Source organism: Aptenodytes forsteri, unplaced genomic scaffold (genome assembly GCF_000699145.1).
Source record: "Aptenodytes forsteri isolate BGI_AS27 unplaced genomic scaffold, ASM69914v1 Scaffold56, whole genome shotgun sequence".
Lineage (NCBI taxonomy): Eukaryota > Metazoa > Chordata > Aves > Sphenisciformes > Spheniscidae > Aptenodytes > Aptenodytes forsteri.
In genome coordinates this window covers 5,369,840-5,394,777 of record NW_008796213.1, presented here as the reverse complement: position 1 = coordinate 5,394,777, position 24,938 = coordinate 5,369,840, and the positions used below count along the sequence as shown (strand labels likewise).

The 24,938-nt window shown below is 40.2% G+C and overlaps 1 protein-coding gene across 1 annotated transcript in view; it reads right to left on the bottom strand.

Annotated features, from left to right (window-relative positions):
- The window catches only part of MYBPC1 (myosin binding protein C, slow type), a 79,613-nt gene extending 71,819 nt beyond the window's left edge, over positions 1-7,794 (bottom strand). Inside the window, exon 1 of the mRNA XM_019474394.1 lies at positions 7,674-7,794. Coding sequence (XP_019329939.1) covers positions 7,674-7,698 — 25 coding nt within the window. The 5' untranslated portion in view covers positions 7,699-7,794. The remainder of the gene's footprint in view (positions 1-7,673) is intronic.
- Between the last annotated feature and the right edge of the window lie 17,144 nt (positions 7,795-24,938).

Sequence of the window (24,938 nt, the reverse complement as noted above, 5' to 3'; positions counted from 1 at the left end):
GGCTTCCTAGGACATAAAATCCTGTTGGACACAGAACTGGATTTTGACTAATTCACTCCCTTCTGCAAGCATCTTCATCTTGGCTGAACCACCTGCTAGTTCAGTGACCTCTAGGAGCTAAAACCACACCTGACAAATTAGGGAGAGTAAATTCCAGAAATAGGAATTCATGGAGATTCCTAAATCTACATGTGTTTTGTTGAACACATTGTAGAACATTCAGAAACGCTTTATTATTTGACATAAAAAGTGCTTGTTACTCATAGCTACAAATGTCCTTGATGTGACCAGTCATTCATCTAACAGCATAAAGCTGTTGGAGGAAGTGAGAGTAAGCTAGAGTAGAAAGAAAGAAGAGGAATTAATATTGATTTGAACAGGAATGCAACTTTCTGTTTCCTCTCATTGGTGCAAAAAAAGAAATTTAGTTTTGAGTTTATTTAAACACTCAGTTTAGCCATGAAATAAAATATATTGACTCTTTCTTATAAAAGATAAAGCAAGTAACACCAGCTGGATTTCCCAAATACCAAAAAATTGGCAGTAGCACCATTGAGTTTTGAGTTTATTTAAACACTCAGTTTAGCCATGAAATAAAATATATTGACTCTAAAAGATAACACCTTTTTTATTTTATTTTATTTTTTATTTTTATCAATGTACCCAGCAGATTACAGAAGGGTGCACTCTTCTCTGCTCAAGGGAATCTGGGCCCAAGTTACTCCCTCATTTATTGAGGGAGAGCATCCAAGTATCATGTGCAAATAATGCTGGATTGGAACTTTCTCCTTGTCTTCTTATAAAACTACCCGTTGCAGAAAATCCTTAAACACTAATTGAACAAATTATACAGAATGACTCTGCAGCCTTATTGTTAAGATACTCAGAAAAAAGGGAGACGCATGAATGTGTCTACGGTGTGAGCTAGGAGTCCAAGCTACCATTATAATCAATAGAATTAGATTTTTAGTCACCATAAAATAGCTGCTTATGACTCAATTCATTTTCTTAAACATAGGTGATCAATGACATTCAGATGCTGTAGCATACCCTTCTGGTTTCTAGCTGCTACTCCAGGGTGTTGCAGATCTCCCATAGGTCCTGGGTCATATCGGCCAGCCCAAAATGGGTATTCTGTGTATCCTAGAGCGTCTCATATGGCAGTAGGCACCTATGTTTAGGCAACTGCTGGCTGATCAGCTGAGCAGCAGTCTGGGCTCCACTGACTGTAATGACCTGCTGTCCGTGACTCCAGTGGGAGCGGGGCCACCTAGTTCACTTGCACACGCTTCCATTTGGGTATCTGGTTCCTAACCCAGAGATCTTCTGTGGCAGTGTAAAGGCCATTAGGATCTTTGTGCGGTTGCAAACTTATCAAAATTTTCAATGAACTAACATGGACATTCATGGCAGATCAGTCCGCGCTTCCCTAACTCTTAAAACACCAACAACTTTTCAAAGGAAATGAATAAAATCTCCTGATGGTCATAAAGTGCATCAAACTCCCCTAGTGAATAATGGAAAAATGGCTTCAAATATTGGTTCCCTAACAGCAGTGAAAAAGAGAAACCTCGTTTTGGAGTCTTCAGAAGTAGCACTTCAGTTGTGACTGAGAGCAGAGAGAGAGGGCTGGATGGGAAGAGAAGGGGCTGTTTCTCAGCCACACAGTTCCTCAGACTCAAGAGACAAAGATGTTTGCAGTGGGACTGAGAAAACTCTAATTACAACTGAAGTTAATGATTCTATCCATTTGCCTTCTCCTTTATTTTACAGATTTTTACATTCAGTGCAAAGCCACATTAGTGTCTGGATGAGAACAACCTTTTTCCCCTCACTCTAGAGCAATTATTAAATTAGGACCTCTAACTTAGTGGAATCTCCGCATTTTCCCTGAGTGACGAGGCTAGTATTTGGCCCTATCCCAAGGGAAATTTCCCCAGGTAGTTTAATTTCAAACTTGATTTGCTCTTGCACTTCAAGGAACCCTCTGGATGTCCCCTCGTGAAACATGAAATATGTTGTACAACATATTTTCCAAGGACCATTAATGTGTGCGGCAGCTACTAATGTTTTGATAACTGACGTCTCCCCACATCTCTCTGCTATTTTTTTTTTTGCTATGCGACCACAGACCTTCCCATCTTGTTTGGTAGAGCCCTGAAACTACTATGAAGAAACTCACCCAGTTTTTCATGGAACAGAAGGGTACTGCAGCATGGTTGGGTTTTTTTAAAGCTCTCTTAAAGTGATATATTTAGGAGGTATGAGGGGAAAGAACTGGGCAGTACTTTATTTATCTTCCCAACAGGTGCAGCATAGGGAGGCACAAAGGCAGCATTTGCTAATTTCAGTTTTGCCAAGTACAAAGCACCCTCTGGTCTGCTGAAAGACCGTTCCCTGCTTTCCTCCTAAACTCAATTAGCTTTTTATTTTAGTGTGACAATATTAAATGTTTTTCCTGTGCGTAGAGGCACTGCTTTTTGCACAGGGTGGATGAGCTTTTCAACTTAAGGAAGAACAACAGTAAGCCAGATCAATCTTGCGTTATCCTCCTACACTAGTATTAAAATAAAACCAATGCATTGTATAAGAAAAAAAAAATCAATGTAGTTCCTTCAATTTACACCATAATAAAACAAAACAAAAAACTCCAAAATCAATCAAGTTTGTGGATTTTTCTTTGCCAGTGTAGGGTTTTTTCAATCAAGTTAATCTGATCGGAAAAGTAGTTTTAAACTTAGGAGCAGAGGAGGCGGAAGGTCAAAGAATAAATCTGAGATGCTGTGGTATCTCAGAAGGAAGTGTGGGAGCAACACTTAGAAATTAGCAATGGGAGGGCAAAGACACTCTAAGAACAACTCGATTCCCGGCGTGCAACAAGATCTGTGCAGGAGGACACTGCTCTATAGGGCTCAGGACGGGAGCAGGGCCCGTCCTAACGGATCTAATTACAACAGTTAGGCGTAAGTTTGCTTTCCGTTTGTGAGGGCTTTAAATTTATTAGCCAGAGGTGATGAAGAGAAACTTTCTAAAGAATTGAGAGGGAAAATAAGATAAGGGGTTAGGGTTTCCTCCTTCCCTCATCCACCAAAACTCATTTACCTAGGAGTTTAATACAGTGCTTGTAAATGATATATACGGGCCTGACTTTGAGTGTGATTTGGCTCCAAGACTGAAGGTAGTAAGAAATAATGGGAATGCATTTTACAGTCAGTCCTGCAGAGGGGCAATGATGATGGCAGAAGACGGATGTCTGTATGCTTTTGCCTCACTGAAGCATGTATCTATGCAGCAAGGACGGCAGCAGCTGCACAACCCAGTTTGGTGCCATAATAAAATGATTATACAGGTCCAGTCTTCTGCATGGAAAGCACTAAGCAATGTTATACAATGTTCACATGCTGGGTTCTTGAATTTTCAGGAAAACTTTCCATCAGCAGTGTTAATTTTGACACAAGCCAAATCCATATACCGAAGCAGAATTTCCATTTAACTTCTTTTTCACCTCTGAAAAATTGTCTAGCCTTGAAAATATGATATTAAAAGAAATCTTACTTTAATTAACTCTTATCAAACCTTGATACTGATATTGATTTCCCACTGGAATACTGCTCTACATGTCTACTTATATGATTTCTATGACTAGTTGACTTGTTTGACAGTGCCTATTATCTTGATACACCAGACTGTGATATTGTTTTAAATATTATAGTAATAATGCAAATATAATTATAGAAGAATCATGCAATGAAACAAAACCGGTCATGTTTAAAAGAATAGAAGTACATGCAATGAAACAAAACCGGTCATGTTTAAAAGCCAATAGAAGTAAAGGCCATTTCAACTGGTCTTCTTCAGAGAGAACAGTGTAACCATATCTCCAAAGCAGTCTCTACTGATATGTCTGTTTACCTTCTTTCACAAATTGCTTCATGTTTTAGAGACTGTCCTTCTAACAGATGATATATGCATATAGTTTTCTTCACAACTTTTACATCTATGCTCCTTATAGATCGAAAAAAGTTTTACTAAAACACTGTCTAAAGTGGACACGCTGATTTTCAATTTTGATTCCTTGCCAATATGTGGATGCTCCAGGCAGTATTCAAGCAGAGCTTGCAAACCCTTAGAAAATGAAGTTGGCAGACAGTTGATAAATGCTTTGGCTTAAAATTTGGAATGGTCGCTTAACTCGTGGCCATGAGTTATTTCCTAGATTGGGGAGAATAAATAAGGCAAATTTACAGAGCTGCCTACTGGGGACTGACTTGCACCTGTCCCTGTGGGATGATGCCCACAAATAGTTTGAAATCGTTGCTCTTGAGAGACTTGGCACTTTTACAAAAGCATAGCCAAATGCCGTGGCCTGTGACAGTTTAAGAGGGCACCTAATTAACAGGCAGCTCTTATTATGAATATTGGTTAAAGGAAAAGGGGGAGAGGAAAGATCGACCAAGTGATTACAATAAATTACAGGAAGTAATTATATGAGGGAGGGTTATTTTATTAGTCACGAGGAAAACTAAAGGCCGTTAAATTTAAATGCACTGGTAAAGGTCTTTGGCATCACAGTCCTATCCTAGTCATCCACTGGGATCAGTTAACCCATTGATGTAAACTTCACCTTGCGAATATGAAATTTTGAACAGGCTAAGACAAAACTGTCTTACAACGGCATGACCATATACTCCAAAGAAGCCACAGCTGATGTAATATATAGGACTTTGACTTTTTAGGAGTACAATAAAGGCCTTAAATCATTAGTCATGGAAGCCTGTTTCTACAGTGACAAATTCCATCAGGCTGAAGTGCTCCAGCAACCTTCTCTAAGCTGAACGGTGTGTTTAATTTGGTGATCCTATTTGTTAAGAGCGCATTGTGAGGCTACACTCTCACCAAGTCAGGAAATTTCTCACTTTAGTAATCTAATAATCTTAAAATAGCTCAAAGAGCATTTGGCCTGAAAAAAAGCCTGGGAGCTTGCTACAGCACTGCCTCTGAAAAATCTAGTTATGTACTTCAGGGACTGCAGTGACCAAAAAATGCAAAGCTGAGAGTTTCTTAACGTTCAAGTGTTAGCCAGTTTCTGATTTCTCAGCTGATTGCTCTTGTGTGTGCTGTCTTTAACTGGCAGGACCTATGAGAATGAGTATGGGATCATTCATGTAGATTTCTTCTTTTGGAAATGTCAGAAGAATACTGCTTAGGTGCCCATGTGATGCAGAAGCCTTAAGCCTCTTTTTTTCTCTGCTTTCTATTATAGTCTGCCAACAAGTTCCTCAAAGGTTTCTCAGAGAGTCCTTCCAGTGGTACCTTCCAGAATGTAGTCAGTCCAAGGTTCACCTTCATTAATTAATTACCTTCAATCCTTCATGCCTTGGCAATTACCTTGAGAACAGGCATTTGATGGACAAGTGAGGTTCTGAATTCTTACTGGTAGAGCTAGTGCAATTAGTAGCAGTGGTATTGTACTGTTACTGGTACCGAATACTCCTGCCACTAAAATAGCAAGTACTTGTACGTACTATACAAGTACTGCCACCAGCTCAGGTGAGTTCCTGACCAACAAACAATCTTTAGGAAGCAGCTAATCTCTTAAGTACAATAGATAAACCTGCCACCAGCTCAGGTGAGTTCCTGACCAACAAACAATCTTTAGGAAGCAGCTAATCTCTTAAGTACAATAAGATAAACCTGTTATTACCCTGATCTACTGGCTGCAAATAAGCTGGGTGTGATGAGGAACAACCAGCGTACAACATGTATGTATCACTTTCCCAAAGCTAATTACTACTTGTGAACTCTAGCTCTATCAGGACAGAAGGCTTCAATATTTTTTATGTTCCTTAATATTGACTCATCAAAAATCACATTTATTCTACTGTCAATATAATGTTGTTCAGAGTTGCTAAACTTATTTTGTAACACAACCACGGAGCTGCATTTGTAATCACTGCATTGTAAGAACATCTTTGCAGCAATGTAGTCTTAAACAGAATAATAACCTTTAGAAACATGAGCCTCCTAACAAATTTTCTCCAAAGCACATATCTTTTGAAAGTGCAGAAATATTTTAAGGTTTTTTTTTAGTTGGCAGCCACAGAATGCATTCTGATTAAACTGTGTAATATCCAGTCAAATAGCAGATCAAATAAAAAGGACACTTAATACATGTGTAAATCATTTGAATTACAAATAAGACACTCTAGAAGGGGCTTGGCTCTAGGTTTGATATAGAGGATTAGGCTCTCGTATTAATACATGCACTTGGTGTAGCTATTTTCAGAAGGATACTTCATCCATCATTGTCCTCGAGCACTACGGAGGGCCAGTAAGTAAAATGATCACATTGGTCTGTCAACACTACTTGCTTAAGACTCGGTCATGCAAAAGGTTTAGTTTTCATATGCCCCCAACCCAACAAGGTGATGAAACTGCCTAATGCTCCTGATAGTTGCTCTGCTCCTGACTTCCACAAAACCAGACAATATTTCAAAAAGACTGTTAAAATAAAGCAAATGCTACTGATAGGTGAGTGTTAAGTCAAATGTACTCGTTCAAACTACACATATGGGCCTATCAGATCCTTCAGAATTGATGGAAATAAATGCTATTTAATGACTTCTATACTTTCCACAAGATTAGCTTTAAAATTAAACTCAGTTTTGCATTTGGGAATGCATTAGAGAACCTGTCTGTGTACCACTTGCAAAGCATATACAGTTTGCACATTTATGGCTTTGCAGAAGCTATGTATATTGTCAATGCTAAACAATAATCATCAAAAATTCTTACCAAAACGTCTACATTTGAAAGAAAAGTAAAAAAGGCCTATAGAAGTATTGCAAATATAAGAAGTTTATTTAGCTTAAATTTTAAAAATAGTAAAAAATAAATGCTAGCTTTTAAAAAGTTATGAATTAATAGACCCTGAACATTTTACGCCTGTTTGGGCAGCCTCCAATGGACAATTCTGTATCTCTCCAGCAGACTACAGTTTCTACTCAGTTTCTTTGCTATGAACTTGATAGTACCACAAAAGGGGCCAGTATTACTGCCTTTAACTATCCTTCTGAAACATAAAATAATAATTTCTGTAGTGTGGCAAAATGTATCATTCCAGTTTGACGTGTACAGAAAAACTTACTACATTCTTCACTTATGCGTTAGACATATAGAATATATTTTCATCAGTACCTTAAAATTGTTTCATTAACACATCCTTTCTATTCAATAACTTATAAAACTTTATGAAAAAATATCAACATGCTGACTTTTTAAACCATAAGAAATGCTTATTCCCTGTTTTCCAGAGTCTAGATATCTTTGCTATAGAGAAACCACTAATTGCACTACAAAAATCCTGCAGTCTTTAAAAAGTGAATACAGCATTTGCCCAATCAAGTAGTTTCTCAATATCTCTGCAAAGCCATTTTTTATTGTCTAAAACAGTTGGAGGCCAAAACAGTTTTGTGCTATACCCCTACCTGAAAGTAGTTTCTTAGTTTGAAAGGATCGGTGATCTGTAATGATATAATGATGTTACATGGCTATCACTCTTAGATATTATTTGTTGCTGAAATATGCAAGATGGTCTAAAAGGTGTTTTGTGTGTGTGCGTACTCATAATTCCTGTAATTAAGAAACGTTCAGGTAGTATTTGTTATGCTTACCATCTTTCTTGGTGGGTTCCGGCATTGTTACAAGAATTCTTTATTCCCAGTGAGCTTCAACCTTTCAGATGCAGTAAGTAGTAGCCCCAAGTCCAGCTGAGAGAGTATGCAGATCAGTATGACAAGCAGAGGGCAAGAAAAATTCCTCTGCTTTATATACTGTGACTGAAATATCAATCAAAATAGCACCTCCTCTCTTTTCAGTGCAAACACTTTGAAAATTGACAGTTATGGGAACCCCGCTCACATCTGTTGTCTGCAGCCTCTGCTCCCTTGGCTTTTGGAAGGAATCTCTGCTGCATTGCATGGGGCTGATGAGAACATCTATAACTTTCTAAATTCAGCTGCACCGCTCGCTCTCTGTGTCTCTCTCCGTAACATGCAGACACGCACACACACGCAGATAGAGGTTGAAAAAGTGACTGCCACGCTATTAAAGAGCCCCTCCTGCCTGCAGAACTTATAGGAACTACCTGTATACATTTACACCTTTTCCCACAACATAAAAAGGACAAATAAGTATAGACATTATGCCTGCAGTGAAACTTCATTTCCTTCCTTTAAGAGAAAGTGGTATGCAAAATGGATTGAGAAGTGGAGTACTTTGCAGTATTAATGAAGAAAAAAGGATTATTGTGTTCCTGTTTGGAGCAGTGAAGACCCTCCATATGTCCCTTCTGTTTACATTTGCTACACTTTCTTGGGTCCTTTCCCTGTAGCCATCCTCACCGCGGCTTTGGTAGAGACTATAGCATTCCTTTCAGCACTGCTACCTCATTAACTGGAGAGGTCACTGCTGAGAGATGAGATATTCTCTTTTCTACTCATCCAGGAGATGCAGCACTCCTTGCCTTTGCCAAGCCAGGAAACGAGACAGAAGGAATGGAAATCCTATCTCTAGCACACGCACCGAGCCACTAAACTAAGCCACTGGGTTGCCCTCCTCTTAAACTCCTACTTAAACTATGACTATGTAGGCAATAGAAATGCAGGTCAAGTTAATCAGGGGGTACTAGGATTTCTTTTCTTATGCCCTTTTAGGATTGTGAGACAAAACTCTAGTGATTAGTGCAATAGATGAAATGGTCCTCAAGGGTTTCATGCTATTAAAACACGTTCGTGTCATTATCACAGATCAATAAGAACGAGACTACTAGACAGGCTGCTCACTGTCTAAATACACCCAAATGTTATGGAAAACATATTTTACATCTTTGAATAGGAGTTAGAGATGGAATAGTGGTCATGTGCCTGTTTATCCTGTAGCCAATGCACGATTGTTTCCTCTACAATCTCTTGTTTTCTGGCTATTTAGCCATTTTACAGACATCTTATAAGGGATGGGCATTTCATTCCTTTTTTTAAGAGACCAGACTATCATCTGGCTTTTTCTGCTCTACTCATTGTGGTGTTTTATTATTTGCCTGATTCATGTGCCTATAAAATACAGAGAAAGGCAAAACCCCTGCCTACACAAACCTAAACAAGGAATATTAAAGCTGTTTTCCTCCTTTGTTTTATATCACTATCTAAGTGATATAAATATCACTGAAATATCACTTTCCTTATATCACTGAAATAATTCCTGCCCTTGGAAAGCAGAGTGCTACACTCTAACTGGTAACTGGGGATTTTGTCCCTCTGTGTATGAGTGTGGTGGCAGTGGGGAATTGGTGCATGAACAGACCTAATAACATTGCAGAGATAATTTTTTCCTGTTCCCCTTTCTTCTACTCACATCCAGGCACCAAAAGCTGTCATGGCTGGAACCAGAGGGGGATGAAGAGCAACTGCTGATTCTCTCCAGCATGGTGTTTCCTTAGTGGCCCCTTGTAAGATGTAAAGACAGTTTGCTTTGCATTTCACCCACGCTGTGCTAAGAGGTGCTGAGAACTACGTGTCTGGAGATTCCTGTTAATACAAACAGGATTAAATATGGTCACAATCTAGCACTGGATGGGTTAGAGAGGACATCCATTGCAAACTCGTGGTGAGAAAGGATTGGAGGCCAGTGCATATCCTTACAGCCTTAAAGGGCTTCCTTTACAGGAAGAGGAAGAAAGATATTCAGGAATACAGAATCTAACTCATAGACTACCTTTATACTACTAAATAAATCAGTACTGAGACCACTCACTGGCCCAGAGGCCAAGTGAAAGTGTGTGGTTCTCATCCGCACAGCAAAACTCCTTCTCTACCCCAAAACCGGGAGACTGCAGCCAAAATGTCCACAGGGAATGGTTGCTGGCATGTGCCTGAGCTATGCTTAGGCATAGGTGGGAGAGTGCTAGCTGGCCCAAGCCAAAATGGTACCAGGGATCATGCTAACCATCCCCCAGCGTGGATAATCACAGGACAACACTTGAACCCACGCCCTAGCCCTGCTTTATTTACTGGTATAGACATAACTAGAAAAACTAAATTGGCTCTATAACCTCTGCTAGGCAGCAAAGGAAGAAGATAGGTTACGGGTAGAAAAAAATCACGAAATACAATAGTTGCGTTTGTAGTGTGTGGAAAGACGTGTGTTTCTTGAGGTCTGTGTTTTGTAAAGGCCAGCTGAGAGTGCAAGCAAAAGGCTCTTCAACTGCACGAAATAAATTGAAACTGTGGAGTAGGAATCATCTGAAAATTTGCTCATCCTTTCACTCTTTCCTACCCTTACATTATATTTGTATAATTCATTGCATTTCATGTTACATTCTCTTTTACTCTGATAAAAAATTCCAGTGTTGCAACTTTCCTGTAATGTAATTTTTAATAGTATTATAAAAGATGCCACTGGGGTAGATTTAGACTGTGATATCTCAGTGTACCTTAGCACTAGCAGTGACAGGGAAAGTAGTTTATTTGCTAAGAAAGTAAGCCATATTTTATTTATTTCAGTCTAATTCCCAGCTGAGTCCATGCCTCAAGCACCTGCAGATACTTCATACTCCGATCTAAGACAACCTAGTCATTTTAGTTTATTTTTCTTCCTGCACAGATGTCACAATATTGACTCCATTTTGCTTGTGTCATAACAGTTATTAGTACTTTGGTGCTATTGGATAGATGTCATTCAGAACTTGCCTTCTTATCGTTCTTTTCTACATTTGCAGAGTGCATGGTAGTCACCAAACTTGCCTTATCACTACATACAGGAGAGATGTTGGTTTTCGCCAGCAGTTGTCCAAATTGCTTTAAGACTGGTTAAAAAAGATGGAAAAAACTGAAAAGAAGGAAATGTCTGACCTTCTCCTAGGGTTTGCTTGACCTGTTTCGGTGTTTTCCATTTTGATCATCTCTAAGCTTATGCTTCTTGGATCACAGAGATGTGTAAACATACTTACAGTTATCCATACACCCAACCTGTACACTCTCTGTTAATAAATGCATTTATCTATTCCTTCTATGAAGTCCAGATTTTAAACCATTTTTTTCCTGCTGTCCTGCTCTGCTTCCCTGTGTATGACAATCACTCATCTGATTTGATTGCAACTGATCTTGTGAAGGAGCTGAGCCAGAAGAGGAAGCATTTAGCTCCTCTGTGCTGAACACGCAACTCCTGAGCAAGTGAAAGGGCCATGAACCACCTGCTGACTCAGCCACCAGTCTACTTGCCAAATGACTGAGCCAGACCCTTCACAGAAATCGTGAGGTGGAAAGAGCTGAGCTCCACCTTGTTTCTAACCCACCTCCTGTACCTCAGTAGACAGAACTAGAGGCTGTGGTTTCCCAAGTCTTCCTTTCATTAACTTACCCTGTTGCTAAAAGCACCCCTGTTTGCGCAGGCTGCCTCATGTCTCTGGATGGAAATGTCCCTTTTCATAATTTGATATTCTCCTTCCATAAGTTGGCTTGTGACCTTGTATTTTGCCCTTCCATAAAGTGAATGTCTTCTGGCCAAAATTTATCCTCATCACAGTATGGCTTTTGTGTACCACCATAAGCCCTCTTCTCAGCCACCTCAGGGGCCAAACGTGCTAAGCTCTCCGAGTCTTTCCCTTCCATGCCTGCCCCAATTAATCTTCTGTGGTGTCTTTCTAAAACACGAGTATCCTATTCTAACTCTGTTCAGCTCCTTGAGCAATTTCCAAACAGCAGCTAACCAAGGCGTCAGATAATTAAATCATTCTCTCTCGTCTGTTTTAAATAAAATCCCTTGGTCAAGCATCCAAAGCCCTTATTTGCTTTTGCAGCTGCTAGATCTGCATCCATAACTTCATATTTGCTGCTATTCCTAGGACTGAACTCCCTCATTTACTTCAGTCTCTATTCCAGTAAGTCACTGTCTGTTTGTTACCAGAGAAAAATCTTAGTCTTGTCACCAAGCCAAAGGATCAGGACATTCCCAGAAGACCTCAGAGACAAATCTTTAACCAAACTATTTAAAAATTTTCCACTGAAAGGTTTTATTGATATTGAGAAAAGGTGATCAATTGAAATAAGAATGCTGGGCACAAACAATCAGTTTAGATGAGAATGGGACAGGATTCCCAGTCTACACAGGACAAAATCTGGAAATAACCCCCAAAATGCTGGTGTGTCTATGCATTTTCATTAAAATATAAACAGCATCTTGGTTTTGTATTAATAAAGAACCCGAAGTTTTGAAGTCTTATGTGACAGAAAACCATTTTAACCAGTTTTAATATTTGGAGCTTTGGAACCTCTAGGAAACAGTTATTTACTGAGCCCAAGGATGAAGGATAAGAAGCAGCAGCAGACGGAGCCTGCCCTCCCATCAGGAGGAACCCATAAATGTGCTTCTCCAGGAGGCCGCTGGAATGAGGTTTGAGAGTGCCCAAGCCTCATTCAAGTCCCACGTCCCCTCCCACAAGGCACAAGGCCTGAAAATCCCGTTCTCCATGTCTACAGCAGAATTGCATCATAGTGACATCATTTTGTGCTCAGATTCTACCTTTGCCATATATGCTATTTAAAATAGGACATTTTAGATTTTGGTGAATTTATTTCTTTTGATATCACTGATAATCCACAGAGCATTTTTTTCTTTTCTACCAATAAAAATAACAAATCAATTATTTCAATTTCTACCATGCTGGCAAGTGGAAGGCTAAAAATGTACAACTGAAAAATGCACAATTTCTGCTTTTGCAAGAGAGGGAAGTGCCTCAGCATGGAAGAATGCTGCATCTCAGGATATCTGCTACTTTTTAAGTCCCCATCTAATTTGTGAAGGCAGTCCTTTTTGTCTGACAACTTTGCTGAACTTATTGGTGTTGATGAAAGACAGCTGGATTTACCTGGCCAGCTCCGTTTAATCACAGCCTTGCACTGTAGACCTGCCAGGAAAACAGACTTTCCTACTCTGTCATGCGCTCTACTTTTCTGCCATGTAAATGAGACATGACCTTGGTTGAGAAGTTATGAGAAATACTTTCTGTATAAATGTAGCATCCACAAATGGGGTCTTACTCTATGTAGCAAGACGAGGGAAGATTAAACTTTAAAGCCTAGATTGCATTTTTTTCCAAGACAGTCGGCTTGGAGACACTTCAAGGCATGTACAAGACGTCGTTGACAGATAAACACCACTCGTCAGCTTTACCTTCTGCCTTACAATGACCCAAAGGGTGACATTACTGTGTAAGCAACACATGCCCCATGGTGTCCTATAGCAGTCGGAGTGTTTCCTTTCTGACCGTAAATTCCAGCGCACTGAGGCACTCGGCACCAAAGTCAAGAGCTAGTCCCTAGGTCAGCGCAGCAGGTGAAAAGGCAGGAGGAAGAAGGAGAGCAGCTTCTTTCTGTTGACTGTTTGGATGGATCAGTCTGAAAAAATTAAGATGAGGGTTGCTAAGAAGGGAAAAGTGATGGGAATTTTGCCACTGACTTCAAGAGAGCCAGAGCTTATTTCACTCTGTTTTTAAGAGGAAACTTGAAAGAGGGCCCTGCAGCCAGGAGAAGAAAGAGACATTGCAGCCCAGATTTTTGTTCTTACTTCCACAGGTGAAATTTGGAGCAGCTACTCACCTGAGCTATGCCTAGGTAAGCAAGACCCATGCTGGGTTTACATGCTCCATCATACTGAAAACTGTCTAGTTGTGAATGCCTCATGCAGTGTAACAAACAAGTTTCTTTGGCCCTGATTTGATCTGTTCATTAAGCATGTGAAATTTACCTCAGCAGCTTACAAAGAGCACATGATTTGCCCCAGTATCATGCTGGTATGGTATCAGCACTGGCCAATGAGGCTTGGGATGAGGAAAACATCCCTTCATCATTAGAAACCTAGGACTCTGATCTTGGGTTCTCTCTCAGAATTGCATTTTTTGTGTTTTCTGATTTGAATATAGCACTTTACCATTGAACATGGTGGATTAATTTTAAAATATTTTCAGTGCATTTGATCTGTTTTATTAGAAGTCTGCAGAATTTCAAAAACATGCGTGTAGAAATTTTGCCCTGGAAATTCCTGAAATCCATAACTATCCCAATAATAGCACAAGTTTTCCCAAATTATTTTTTCCAAGTCTGCTTCCCTACTGGTCACAATTAGCATGTTCCAGTGTCAAAATTCTGCAGGTACTGCTGGTACCCAAAGATGCACACCCTGTATTATGGGAAATGCTAGCACAGGGGATTCCAAGTAACCTTGATTAACGTTTCTGAGACAGTTTTAGAATTATTGCAATGACAAAGGCAGAGTTTGTAATTAGTGCTTATACAATACCAGTCTTCTATGTTAAAATTGTCACAAGCCTCCAAACTAAAGTATTAGAAATATATTGATATTAAAAAACTTTACTTGGTCTCCTGTAGAATTTTAAATATTGCAGTCTTGCAAACTTTAATACTTCATAGAGGTAGATAAATATTTCAACAATTCAGAATGAATGATGTAAATCCAAGTGTCATAATTCATCAGCATTCGAAGAAAAGCATCCAAGTCCCAACCATGGAGGGGCTGAAAATAAAACTTTAAAATTCACTCTATTTATTAGCCTGGAAACGTTGTCAAAGTGGCTGTTCGCATTCAGATTGCCACCATCTAAGGTCACCTGCACTATATAATGGTCACTCTATGAAGGCATTTAACAGAAACACATTCAATTCCCAGATGTCCAAAGGAGTTCATACACATCATCATAAGCACCTTCCTTAACTGGGGTATACCTCAGCTCTCTCTTTGTAAAGTGGGGATGATAACCCATTCTTTTACCCTATAGCTATCATCATACCTTCTTTGTTTCCTTAGAGAGCCTATGGAGTGTGCATTAGTACCTGTTTGCACAGTGGACTGTGCAAAGGACAACCTTAAACTCAGTTGCTACTCTGATACATTATTACTATTTACAATGCCTAAAAAATACTGCTGCTTATAAATAGATGGAATAAAAGGTATCAAGTTCTGGGGCTGATATTCTCTTTTATCTATTAAATCACTTGTTCTTAGCATAACTGCAGTATAATTATAACAGTATAATACACTGGGATAATTTGTTTGACATATTAATGGTATAGTTTCCTGATACGCGTAATCCAGTGCAGCTGCAGACTGCTGCTAGCAGGACGGGCCCATTCTCCCGTCCTTTCTCTCTTCCTCCTCCCTCAGCCAGAAGGTCTTGTGCCCTTCCTTGCGTTGGACCTAGCGACTATGCAGAATGAGTCAGTTCAGCTTACTGATCTGAGTGAATCCTACTCATTTGGAGCAGGAGGTACTTTATTTCTGCTGGCTTAGCTAGCTGAAGCAATACTCTCTAGCAGCCCTGTGATCGCTAGATACGAGGCAACGGGAGCACACAGCCGCAGGCAGGGGAGTGGGACTGTCCCTCTTAGCTGCAACCTACACACACATAGTGTTAGGTTTAACAGGAAATTATACCCTCGTTGTGTCAGAGGTCCACAGTTTATAAACATCCACTTCCTATTCTGGAAGATAATTGAGATACGTGTGAAGTACTGCATATTGATCTCTTAATTCCAAAAACATCTGTTGTGTGGAGATAGACTTTTCTTTAATTTATCCAAATCTTTTTTCCTTTGTATTAAATGAAAAAAATCAAATTCCTTTCAACCTTCAGTGAACCACTGGGGGGTCCCACTGATTCACTGAGGAGAGTGAACATGGGCTGCAGGGGACATAACTGAAAAGGCAGCACCATCCACTAGGAGCACAAAGCAAACCTCCAATAATTAGCTGTGAATCTCTGCTTTGGTGGAGGCCTTTACCTTCTCACTAAGAAACAAGGGTTATTCAGTTTTTGTCATTTGCTCTATGAGCCTGACCAGTCCTCATAACTTTGTGGTTCCCCTTGAACTCAACGGAAGCTGAAGATTTACCTTCTTCCTATGTACATTATGTAATGAAAAGAACAACATACTCCCTTTCTCCACTAATAAATGTCATCTTTTATGTGAAATACTTAATATGGCTGAATGACAGGAACATGGTGGCACCACCCTAGCTTCATTTATGAACACCTATTGGCTTTAACAGGAATACAGTGCCGGTTTCTACTAGTATTTCCAAAGTCTTTGTAACCTCTATTCACTCCGAGTCAGCACTGGGCTGGAAATTAGTGATGTCTTTTAAATGATTGATGAGGAGATTTTCTTGGGGAAACCCTGTATGTGGGAGATTCTGACCTGACGTTTTTGGAGAACAGAATCAGTTAACAAGGACTTACTGCATTAATTAAGCTTCACAAACAGCCTGGTGAAAGTAGGCTAGAAAGAATATTTTATATATAAATGAATAAACAGAGACAAGTCATGGGATTTGAAGATCGATGTGAGGTATTGGGTCAAAGAACAGGACCCCAGAGATATGGCTCTCAGTCTTTGTCCTTGGCTCCTAGTCTAAGGTATATGCTGTTTTCTGGATCTGTGAACTCTGGAAGAGAAATCCCAAGGGGATATATTTCACTTTTGCCATGGACCGCACATATGAAGTTCAGAACAGACATTTGTTTTGACTTTTTGGGTGAGATCCCTTGTGCTTAAGTTTTAGTGAGTGCAGTGCCAGCTTCTGCATCTGAACTTGTCTTTCCCAGCCATGCAGTCCATGGACATCTAGTCATCGGGCTCAGTTCAGTTACTTAAACATGATCACACACAGCCATCTGAGACTGCCCTCTGGTATCCGTCATGGCCTCCCGTTGCCCCTGCATAGCATGTGCGTCATCAGTAAGTCTGGTGTCAAATCCACCTCTTCCATATGACTGTCTAAGTAACTTCAGGCACCTCTGATGGCACTACACACATATGTTTAGGGAGCTGAACCCTTATCAAATAGGGTTTAGAGGGCAATGCAGAAGTGAATTTTAGGATAAGGTGTCTCATATCTTGGATCTCAACGGTGACCAGCCCACATGTCAGTGCTCCAGTGTAGATATCCAGAGAGCCCTACCCAATGCATCTTTCACAGAGATTAATGATTATGAGAGATTGTTGGGCTCATAACTGCAACAATACATTGGATGCCCAAAAGTGAGCCCCCTCATGTGCTCCCCCCGGCTTCCACAGGCTCCTCCCAGCTGCTGCTTCGTGTGTACCAGGGCTTGTGCAGCTTCTCCCTGAGTGGCCACAGCAGGTCAACCCAATTTGGCTTTTCACCTTTGCAGTGGCTGTGCACCCACAGAACTGCACGTCATCCCAAGTCTTTCATCCATGTATACATGAGCCACCCAGCTCAATCTCTTCTCCACTGCCACCTCCTAGACACGCTGTTGGCAGTGCAATGCATCTGAGTGTAGACTTTACAGTCTGGGTTCTGATTATTCCTTTCTCAGTGCTACAATGATGTTTTGGGCCAAATCTTTTCAGTTTAGCCTAAGTTTTACTGTATGGTTTATTAAAAAAAAAAAAAAGGTTGGTATTGCAGGCAGTCGTCTATGGGAAAAATTCTTCTTCCAAAAATAACCCCTTCCTGCTCAAGTTAGAGCCTGAGGCTTAAGGTATTAGCAGTCTGGAACCATAACAATACAAACATATGAGAAGCCCAAATGGGACTGAGCAGCATTTGTGCACTATGTCATCACTGCTTTCTTTTACCAGTTCAATAACCCTCGTGGGATTGCTTCCACAGGACTTTTTCCCTGCAGATGAACTGCATAAGCAGGAAGACTGTGTGCCATCTACTGGCACCTAAGCAAGCATGACAAACTTTTTTCTTTCATTTCTAGTGTTAAATTTAAAAAAGTTGTGTGGCTTGAAATATATCTACAGTAAAATGATCATTTATATGGTTGAAAATGCTTTTTTGTATAAACTTCTTAGGCAGACAGTGGCAGTGCATCCCTTGCCCTGCCCAGCAGGAGCCAGCCATGGTCCCAGACTGTCAGTCACAACACTTCTTCCTTGTGAGTCACACAGTGAATCATTCGTACGGGCATTTTGGCCAAGTCAGCTGGACGGCACTCAACACTCCCTCTACTACTGCCTTCTCACAGGTATGGGTTAGCAGTTTAAGCAGTTACTATCATCTCAGCTAGTTTCTTCTCACCCTCCTTTGGCAGTTATGGATAGCTTCAGCGCTGACCTCAGCTAGCAGTGCTAACTGCACACTGAAGTGGACAAGAGACACTCTCACGTTCTGTTGCATAAAGCTTTGCAATGACAACCTCTGTCTGTCCGGTATTTGGGACTACCTGAAAGTGTAGCAATAAACCCTCCTGCTAGTTTCACCAGCAGCCACCTGGCTAATGTGTCCAGGGATTTCCAGTATCTTCCAGGAGAGACTACTAAGCCTCTATTTCATATTCCTGCTCCTATCTCCTGTCTCAAATCTCTCGCCCTCTCTTGTTTCTTTTGTTAGTGTTCTGCAATTATTGTCTGTCATGTGCTTTTGCCAAGGATCAAGCTGCAGAGAACTATAAAAATAGAGGGGAAAAAAACCAAACTATCAGATTTCTGCAATGTCAAAAGGATCAGCCAGTAGGCTGTGTGTAGCACTATCATTTTTCCTTGGCATTAAATGTTATGAATGTCACATTAGTGAATGTCACATAATTTCCTGAATATGCTTGTTCCTGGTTTAAAAAAAAATAGAAAAAGATAGAATGTAAAGGTGGCTACCAAACCAAATATTCAGATTTTAGTCTAGTTTTCAGGAGCCCTAAGTTGTCACAGGGAGCTGCAGTCTATGCAGTGCTGTCAAAGTTAGTCACAGTAATCTGAATATGGGCTTAAGAACCCAAGTTCATGCTTCTAGCTTTTAAAATCTTAGTCTTATTTTAGTAAAAATGAGCAGGTATACCAATGGAGTTTATACTGCATAATAATGAATACGCAGACCAGAATTTCTAATCCTATCCTCTACCACTGTCACCCTGAGCAAACCAGTCTCTGCTGTAGTTCTCATACTTGAAGATCTCAGGAAAACAGGTAAAAATCTACATTTCCCTTTGCCAGTGATAATGAAAATCATTTAACTGGGAGAAGTCCACCTCTGGCTTCTTGGTCACTTAAAGCTGCTAAGCCTGCCAACTGGAATAGACATGGCATCCTCAGGAATTGAGCAAGTTATACAATAGATCAGAAAGTTAAAATCCTATGTATCTTCTCCCTGTTGCCATGCAGGTCTGTGGCACACCACACAGGTCGACTTTAATCCTGATTTGGGAGTTGTATCAACCTCAGGAAAAGACAGTCTTTGTCCTGATAGTCAGATGTCTGTAAGAAGGCTACTGACACACACATAGTATTAATTCAGAGGGAGTTAGTGTTTTCAGCACAACACGAACTTAAGGAAGAGTTTAAACAAGAAGATGAAAGAGTTATAAACTAGAACTAAGAGGTAATTCCATTTCTACAACAGGCCTCAGAAAAAGAGGGAGTTGTGAAAGAAAATGTTTGGATGTTGTGATAGGTAGGATGAAAGAGATGCAAGCAAAGAAAGTTAAGGCTGAATTACGGCACCTTCAGGGTTTAGGAGAGTAAGAACATGAAATGCAATTTGGCATGATGAAGGAGGAGGAAGCAGTAAAAAGATTCAAAGTGATGTAAAGTACCAAAGAGTGGAGTGATTTTATTGATAACTTCAGCCTCTCTTAGGTTACAAAGTGAGGTTAAAGCACAAAGGGATATTTAGTCTGGAGATGATATGAATAACTGAATAATTGAAATAGCTCTAGTGTAAGCCACAATGATGCCAACCAACATATTAGATTAGCCATACTCATTCATACAGTTTTGGTGTATGAACAAACATATTTGCGCAGAGGTATGCTTCTCCTCAAGCACTTATCCCACTGAAGCTAGCAGTGTTCCTTGGTGCAGGTGCTGGTGGGAATGTATGAAGAGGCCTCTGGAAATTCAAGGATAATGCAAAAATCCATCATTTCCTGAAGAAACTCTGCTACCCTCCAGGTAAGGGTGTCATTTCCTAGCACTTGCAGAAAGAAGGGCAAGGGTGGCCAGCTCTTGATTCTTGCACAGGAAGAAAAGTTTTTGTCAGAACAAAGTCAGCTGTCCCTGAAGCTGCCCATTTCTCAGAAGTCTAAATAGTTTCATCCACAGTTACACAAGCTAAAAAAAAAGAGGGTATATCAGCTGTCATGATTCCAGATGTAAAGGAACATCCAGCTGCCCACAGTTAGAAAGACGTTGACTTAAACAAGATTTTAACTCTCTATCTGTAGGATCTCATGCTAGCAAACACTGCAGACTAAATGGCCTCTGACAGGATGCAGAGAGTTCTTGTATTCTTATAAAGCTGGTTTCTAATCCTGTCCTAGACACTAAATTATCCTTCCTGCCCTCAGTATTTTGCATGGAAAAACTGACTAACTTACTGAGGAAAGGTCCACTGTAAATAATACTAGCCCTCCATTTTGTTGCTATATAGTAAATGGTGTTACCAGGAGCCAGCAAGCTCACACCAAGTACTATTCTACTTACTCAACAAGTGAAAGCATATCAAAGAGCAAAGTGTGCTTGCTGGAGGTGATTGGGGGATCAAAATGTGCTCTCTCTCCTCCTTAATATCAGCTTAATATCTAAATTTATAGGAATCCCTATCTGGTATGCCCTTTGCACAGTTGCATATATATCTCGGATTACATTTATTGAGTTGCTTAGCAGGTCGCACATCCCATTCGATGAAAGCTCATAATGCTAAGAACTGAGCAATAAGTTTCCAAAACCTCGTAGTTTTCTAATATTTTCTACATAGCAAAGATTATAGGGTTGTGGCTTTAGATGTTCCTGGGTTTAATTCCCTGTATACTGTTCTGTTATTGACGGAATCTATCATGGTCACTTTTTACACTTTCCCTCCTCTTTTTTGTTAAAGTAAAAACTCCGTCATGGAATCTACTACCTTGTATGTGCAGCCTACCACTTTAATGTTGTTCATTTGTCTTATTTTCCCAGTCTACCCACATTTCTCTTTTACAACGTCACACGCAGTGAAGCTTCTGGAAGAAGGCACTGGAGGAAACATCTCTGAGTCAGTGGGGCCCTTTGAATTCATTGATCCTACTACCAGCAGACCCGCACGTCTTCAAGTATGTTCTCCAGTGAGCACTGTGTAGCAGACATGGTCTGCCCATTCAACTGATGAGGCTGACAGTGTCAAACCCAGATGAACAGGTTTAAATCTACTAACTTCCCTTCTAGGGGATGTAGCTCCTTTCTTGAGATCTGTCACTGAGGCATATTTTGGCTCAACCTTTCTAGACACCTCCTCTTCACTGACATTGCTTTCCTCGCTGGAGGTATCACAGAGGTTGTATTGCGCTGGCAGTATCCCTTGGCACAGTGTCAGTCTGACTCATCGTCCATTCCATTACAGGGTCTGAAAACAGCTGCAGCTGTCAGAGGTTTGTAGTTACTTTGAAGCATTATGATAAAACTATACCTACTAAATTATTCTGGTAAATACAGCCTCCATGTTATCAGAAGAAAAGTACAAAAAATGAAGTCTCTCGCAATGCATTACCATCACGATTCCCCGGACTTGCTCGACTTTGAGCAATTGCACAGTAATCAGTAACTGCAGAACAAAAGCTAACACCCTGTTGCAGGGTGAAGAGAAAAACAACTAAGACAGGAAATATAATAGTAGAACTGCAAAATATAATATAGCATAATATAATGCATAGTGTAATGTAGTCATCTTTACAACTTAATCTTTTGCTATTACTTGAATTTATTTTTACAGTGCACTGGGAGTGTTTCATGAGTGTAGCATTTTTTCCTTTATCATTTCTTCTTAAGGGGACAATAACAAAGCAACACTTCTTACCTTCTGCATAATTTCTGGAAGGCTTAATACCTTTCTTTTATGTATGGTGAATACAATTTTTCATATGCATCTGATTTACAGATATGTACATGCAAACTGCCCTCCAAGTGCTGACTCTCTCCATTTATTAAAAAGAGGCCCATGCATAATACCAGCACCTAGCGAACATATAAGCATATGAATAACTTAACTTGCAAGAATAGGTCCACTAACCTAAATACAAGAATTTGCACTACAGTGATGCATGTACTGTAGGTCCTGCCGTGTAAGCCTACCCGTTTAAAGGATACTTACCCAGTATTTAAACTGGGTAGCGGTAGCAGATTTAGCTGTGGCAGCCAGGAATACGGCACAGGCTGCAAAACCCACGCAAGATGTTGGATAGATATTTGGAGGGGCTTTGCAGGCTGTACAGAGCTCCAGGATACTGTGACTATACTAAAATCAGTCCTTGAAATAGTTTTCTTAAAACTGCAGCCATGACAGGGCAGACTTAATCTCTGAATACCCGGTGGTTCAGCTCTAATCTACTGTTTCTGAACCGTCCTGAGAACAGTCCCAGATCTATTTCCACCATCCCAGCCAGGAACTGAAAAAAAGAGATAGGTGTACTGTCAAAGCTCGAAGACAGATTACACCTATTTAAGAGACAATTTTTAAAGCTTGTGTTTTCCTAAGTGCACTCTTTAAAATTAACTGGATTTATCATGTGCAATTATTTATGCAATTTCAAACTAAGATAATGATGCTGGATCAAACACATCTTTCTGTAAAAAGAACGCATCTTTTACAAAATTGTCAAAGGCATTACAGCAATACAACAAGTCTTTGCTGGAGCATATAAAGATTCCTATTTAATTTCAATGATTTTATACATTTTCCTGCCAAGGAGAATCCCGTCATTGAAGCCAAGCGCTGGGTTCCCTTTCTGAAGTTTGATGATAATACAGAGTCTGGCTCTCACATTTTTATAAACCATTTTCCTCAAAACCAAACAGGGTGTCAAGACACCCATTGCAGTAAGGGAGGTAACAACATTTTTAGTATTTTTTGTTTAGGATTATTTTATCACTAAACAGACAGAGGTCTGAGATGAATGAATACAGCCTGATGCTGATGGCCAGGACAAGCACAAGCGAGGTGAAACTGGCTGGGACCAAGAGGTAAGAATGTATGGAAAATTGTCCTAGCAGCGTGAAAGTGGAGGTGGCACAAGAAATAAGAACCCAATTTGATTTTTACTATTCCTTGCATTGCAATATTCTACTTCTGTTTAATTTTTTAAAGATATAAGCATTTCAGTTTGCCCACAAAGTTAGAGGTTCAGAGCAACGCTGTTTTCTCCCAGTGTAATATGTGCAGGCAGCCGGTTGACATTTATGTTGTTTTGGAGTAATATATCACAAGGAAAACAAGCAGTTGTCGTTCCCGATGATGTCAAGGTGATGGCACGATAGAAGTCTTCGTACTATCCCTGGAATTGCAGGACAGGAGACACTTGCTGTCTGGACAGCCCTAGGCAAGGGCTACTTTGCATAGTAGCCACTGTGCTCTTGGAAGTGGAGAAATCAGAGGGGATATATCTGAAGTCAGATAAAATAGGAATGGGTTCAAACTTTTGCAACACCCCTTGGCTTTCCTGCATTCTGTTTTAAAGGTCTCTTTAATTTTTATTTATCCCTGTATTCCCCGCTGCTGGCTATGGCCAGAGCTCTGTAGGAAGGGTAGCTCTTTCTATCCTCCCTGCTAGAAGCAATAAGCACATACCATGCCAAAACCACAAGATCGACTATTTCATGAGAGGTTTCATGATAACCCCAGCCAAGGGGCTCTGACAAGATTTGAATAACCACGGCAGCTTTGGCACTTATCTAAACTAGACACTTCTCTTACTGTCTAATTCAGATTAAATATCTGCACAAAGAAATGCGAAACCTTTTCCTCCCAGCAGGGGCAATTGTGTCCATGGATTCAGATAGGAGACATCAATAGGACCAGCTTGGAGCTGGTGAGTAAGAGACAGGCAACAGTTGGCTCCATCCCCTCACTACTATCTGCCATGCAGAGTGGCTAAACTAGTGTGACAAAGAAGATCAGTAACAAATTACTCCCCTCTTCTCTGTAAGACCTGGAAGCAAGAATGATGCAAGAAGGATCCTCCTGCTCAGAGGTTTGCCTCCAACTCAGACTGCCAGCTCACTCCTGTCCTAGGCCAGCTTATCCACCACCTGTTCCTCAGAGCTGTGCCTGAAAGTTACATTCTAGTCCAATTACATCAAAAAAAGAGAAAGGGAGAAAAAAGATGGAAACTCTTACATTACATAGGAGCTGGGAAATAGGAAAAGCTTTTTGCTGATCTGTAGAGGACAGCACAGCACAGCACTGATGCAAGAGGATAACAGCAACAAGAGATTTAGAATTCATCAATTCTAAATCCTACAAGGGTACAATAATGAAAAAAAGAAGCCAAAGCTCTTATTAAAGAGGTGGTAGCAAACAATTATTCTGGCACCCCTGACACTTCTACACATGTTCAGAAGAATGCTTAAGTTTCTGTAAATGTCAGAAGTTAGAAAAGAGGCAAAGTGAAAGAACAGAAATGTTGTGATCCTTAAAAAGACTAGAGAGAGAACCGGGTAACTCTAGCTCTGGCAGCCTGACTTCAGTTCCAGGTAAAATATTAGCAAAACCTGAGAGGAGCATCTATTTTTAGATGAGTAAAGCAGACAAACCTATTGGCTTAAAGCCAAGAGGGATTTGTGAATCAGACAATGCCAAAGAAATCTGATGCCTTTTTTAATATGGTATCTGAGTGGGTGGGTTTTTATAAAAAAGACCTGTGCCATATGGAAACAGTTTAAATAATGCCTGGATAAGAATTCAATAAAGTGATGAGCAAGCACTTTACATGCTTATTGTGTCCTTACAGAAAGTCCTTGTACTTCTTTAAAGGGTATGCTTTTACCCAGGTTCTTTCTTTACAATAAGGCAAAATGGGTTTTGCTCAACATAATTCAGAAAATAAACACAGGATAGATATAGTAAAAGACAGCAGACTCTGCCACTTG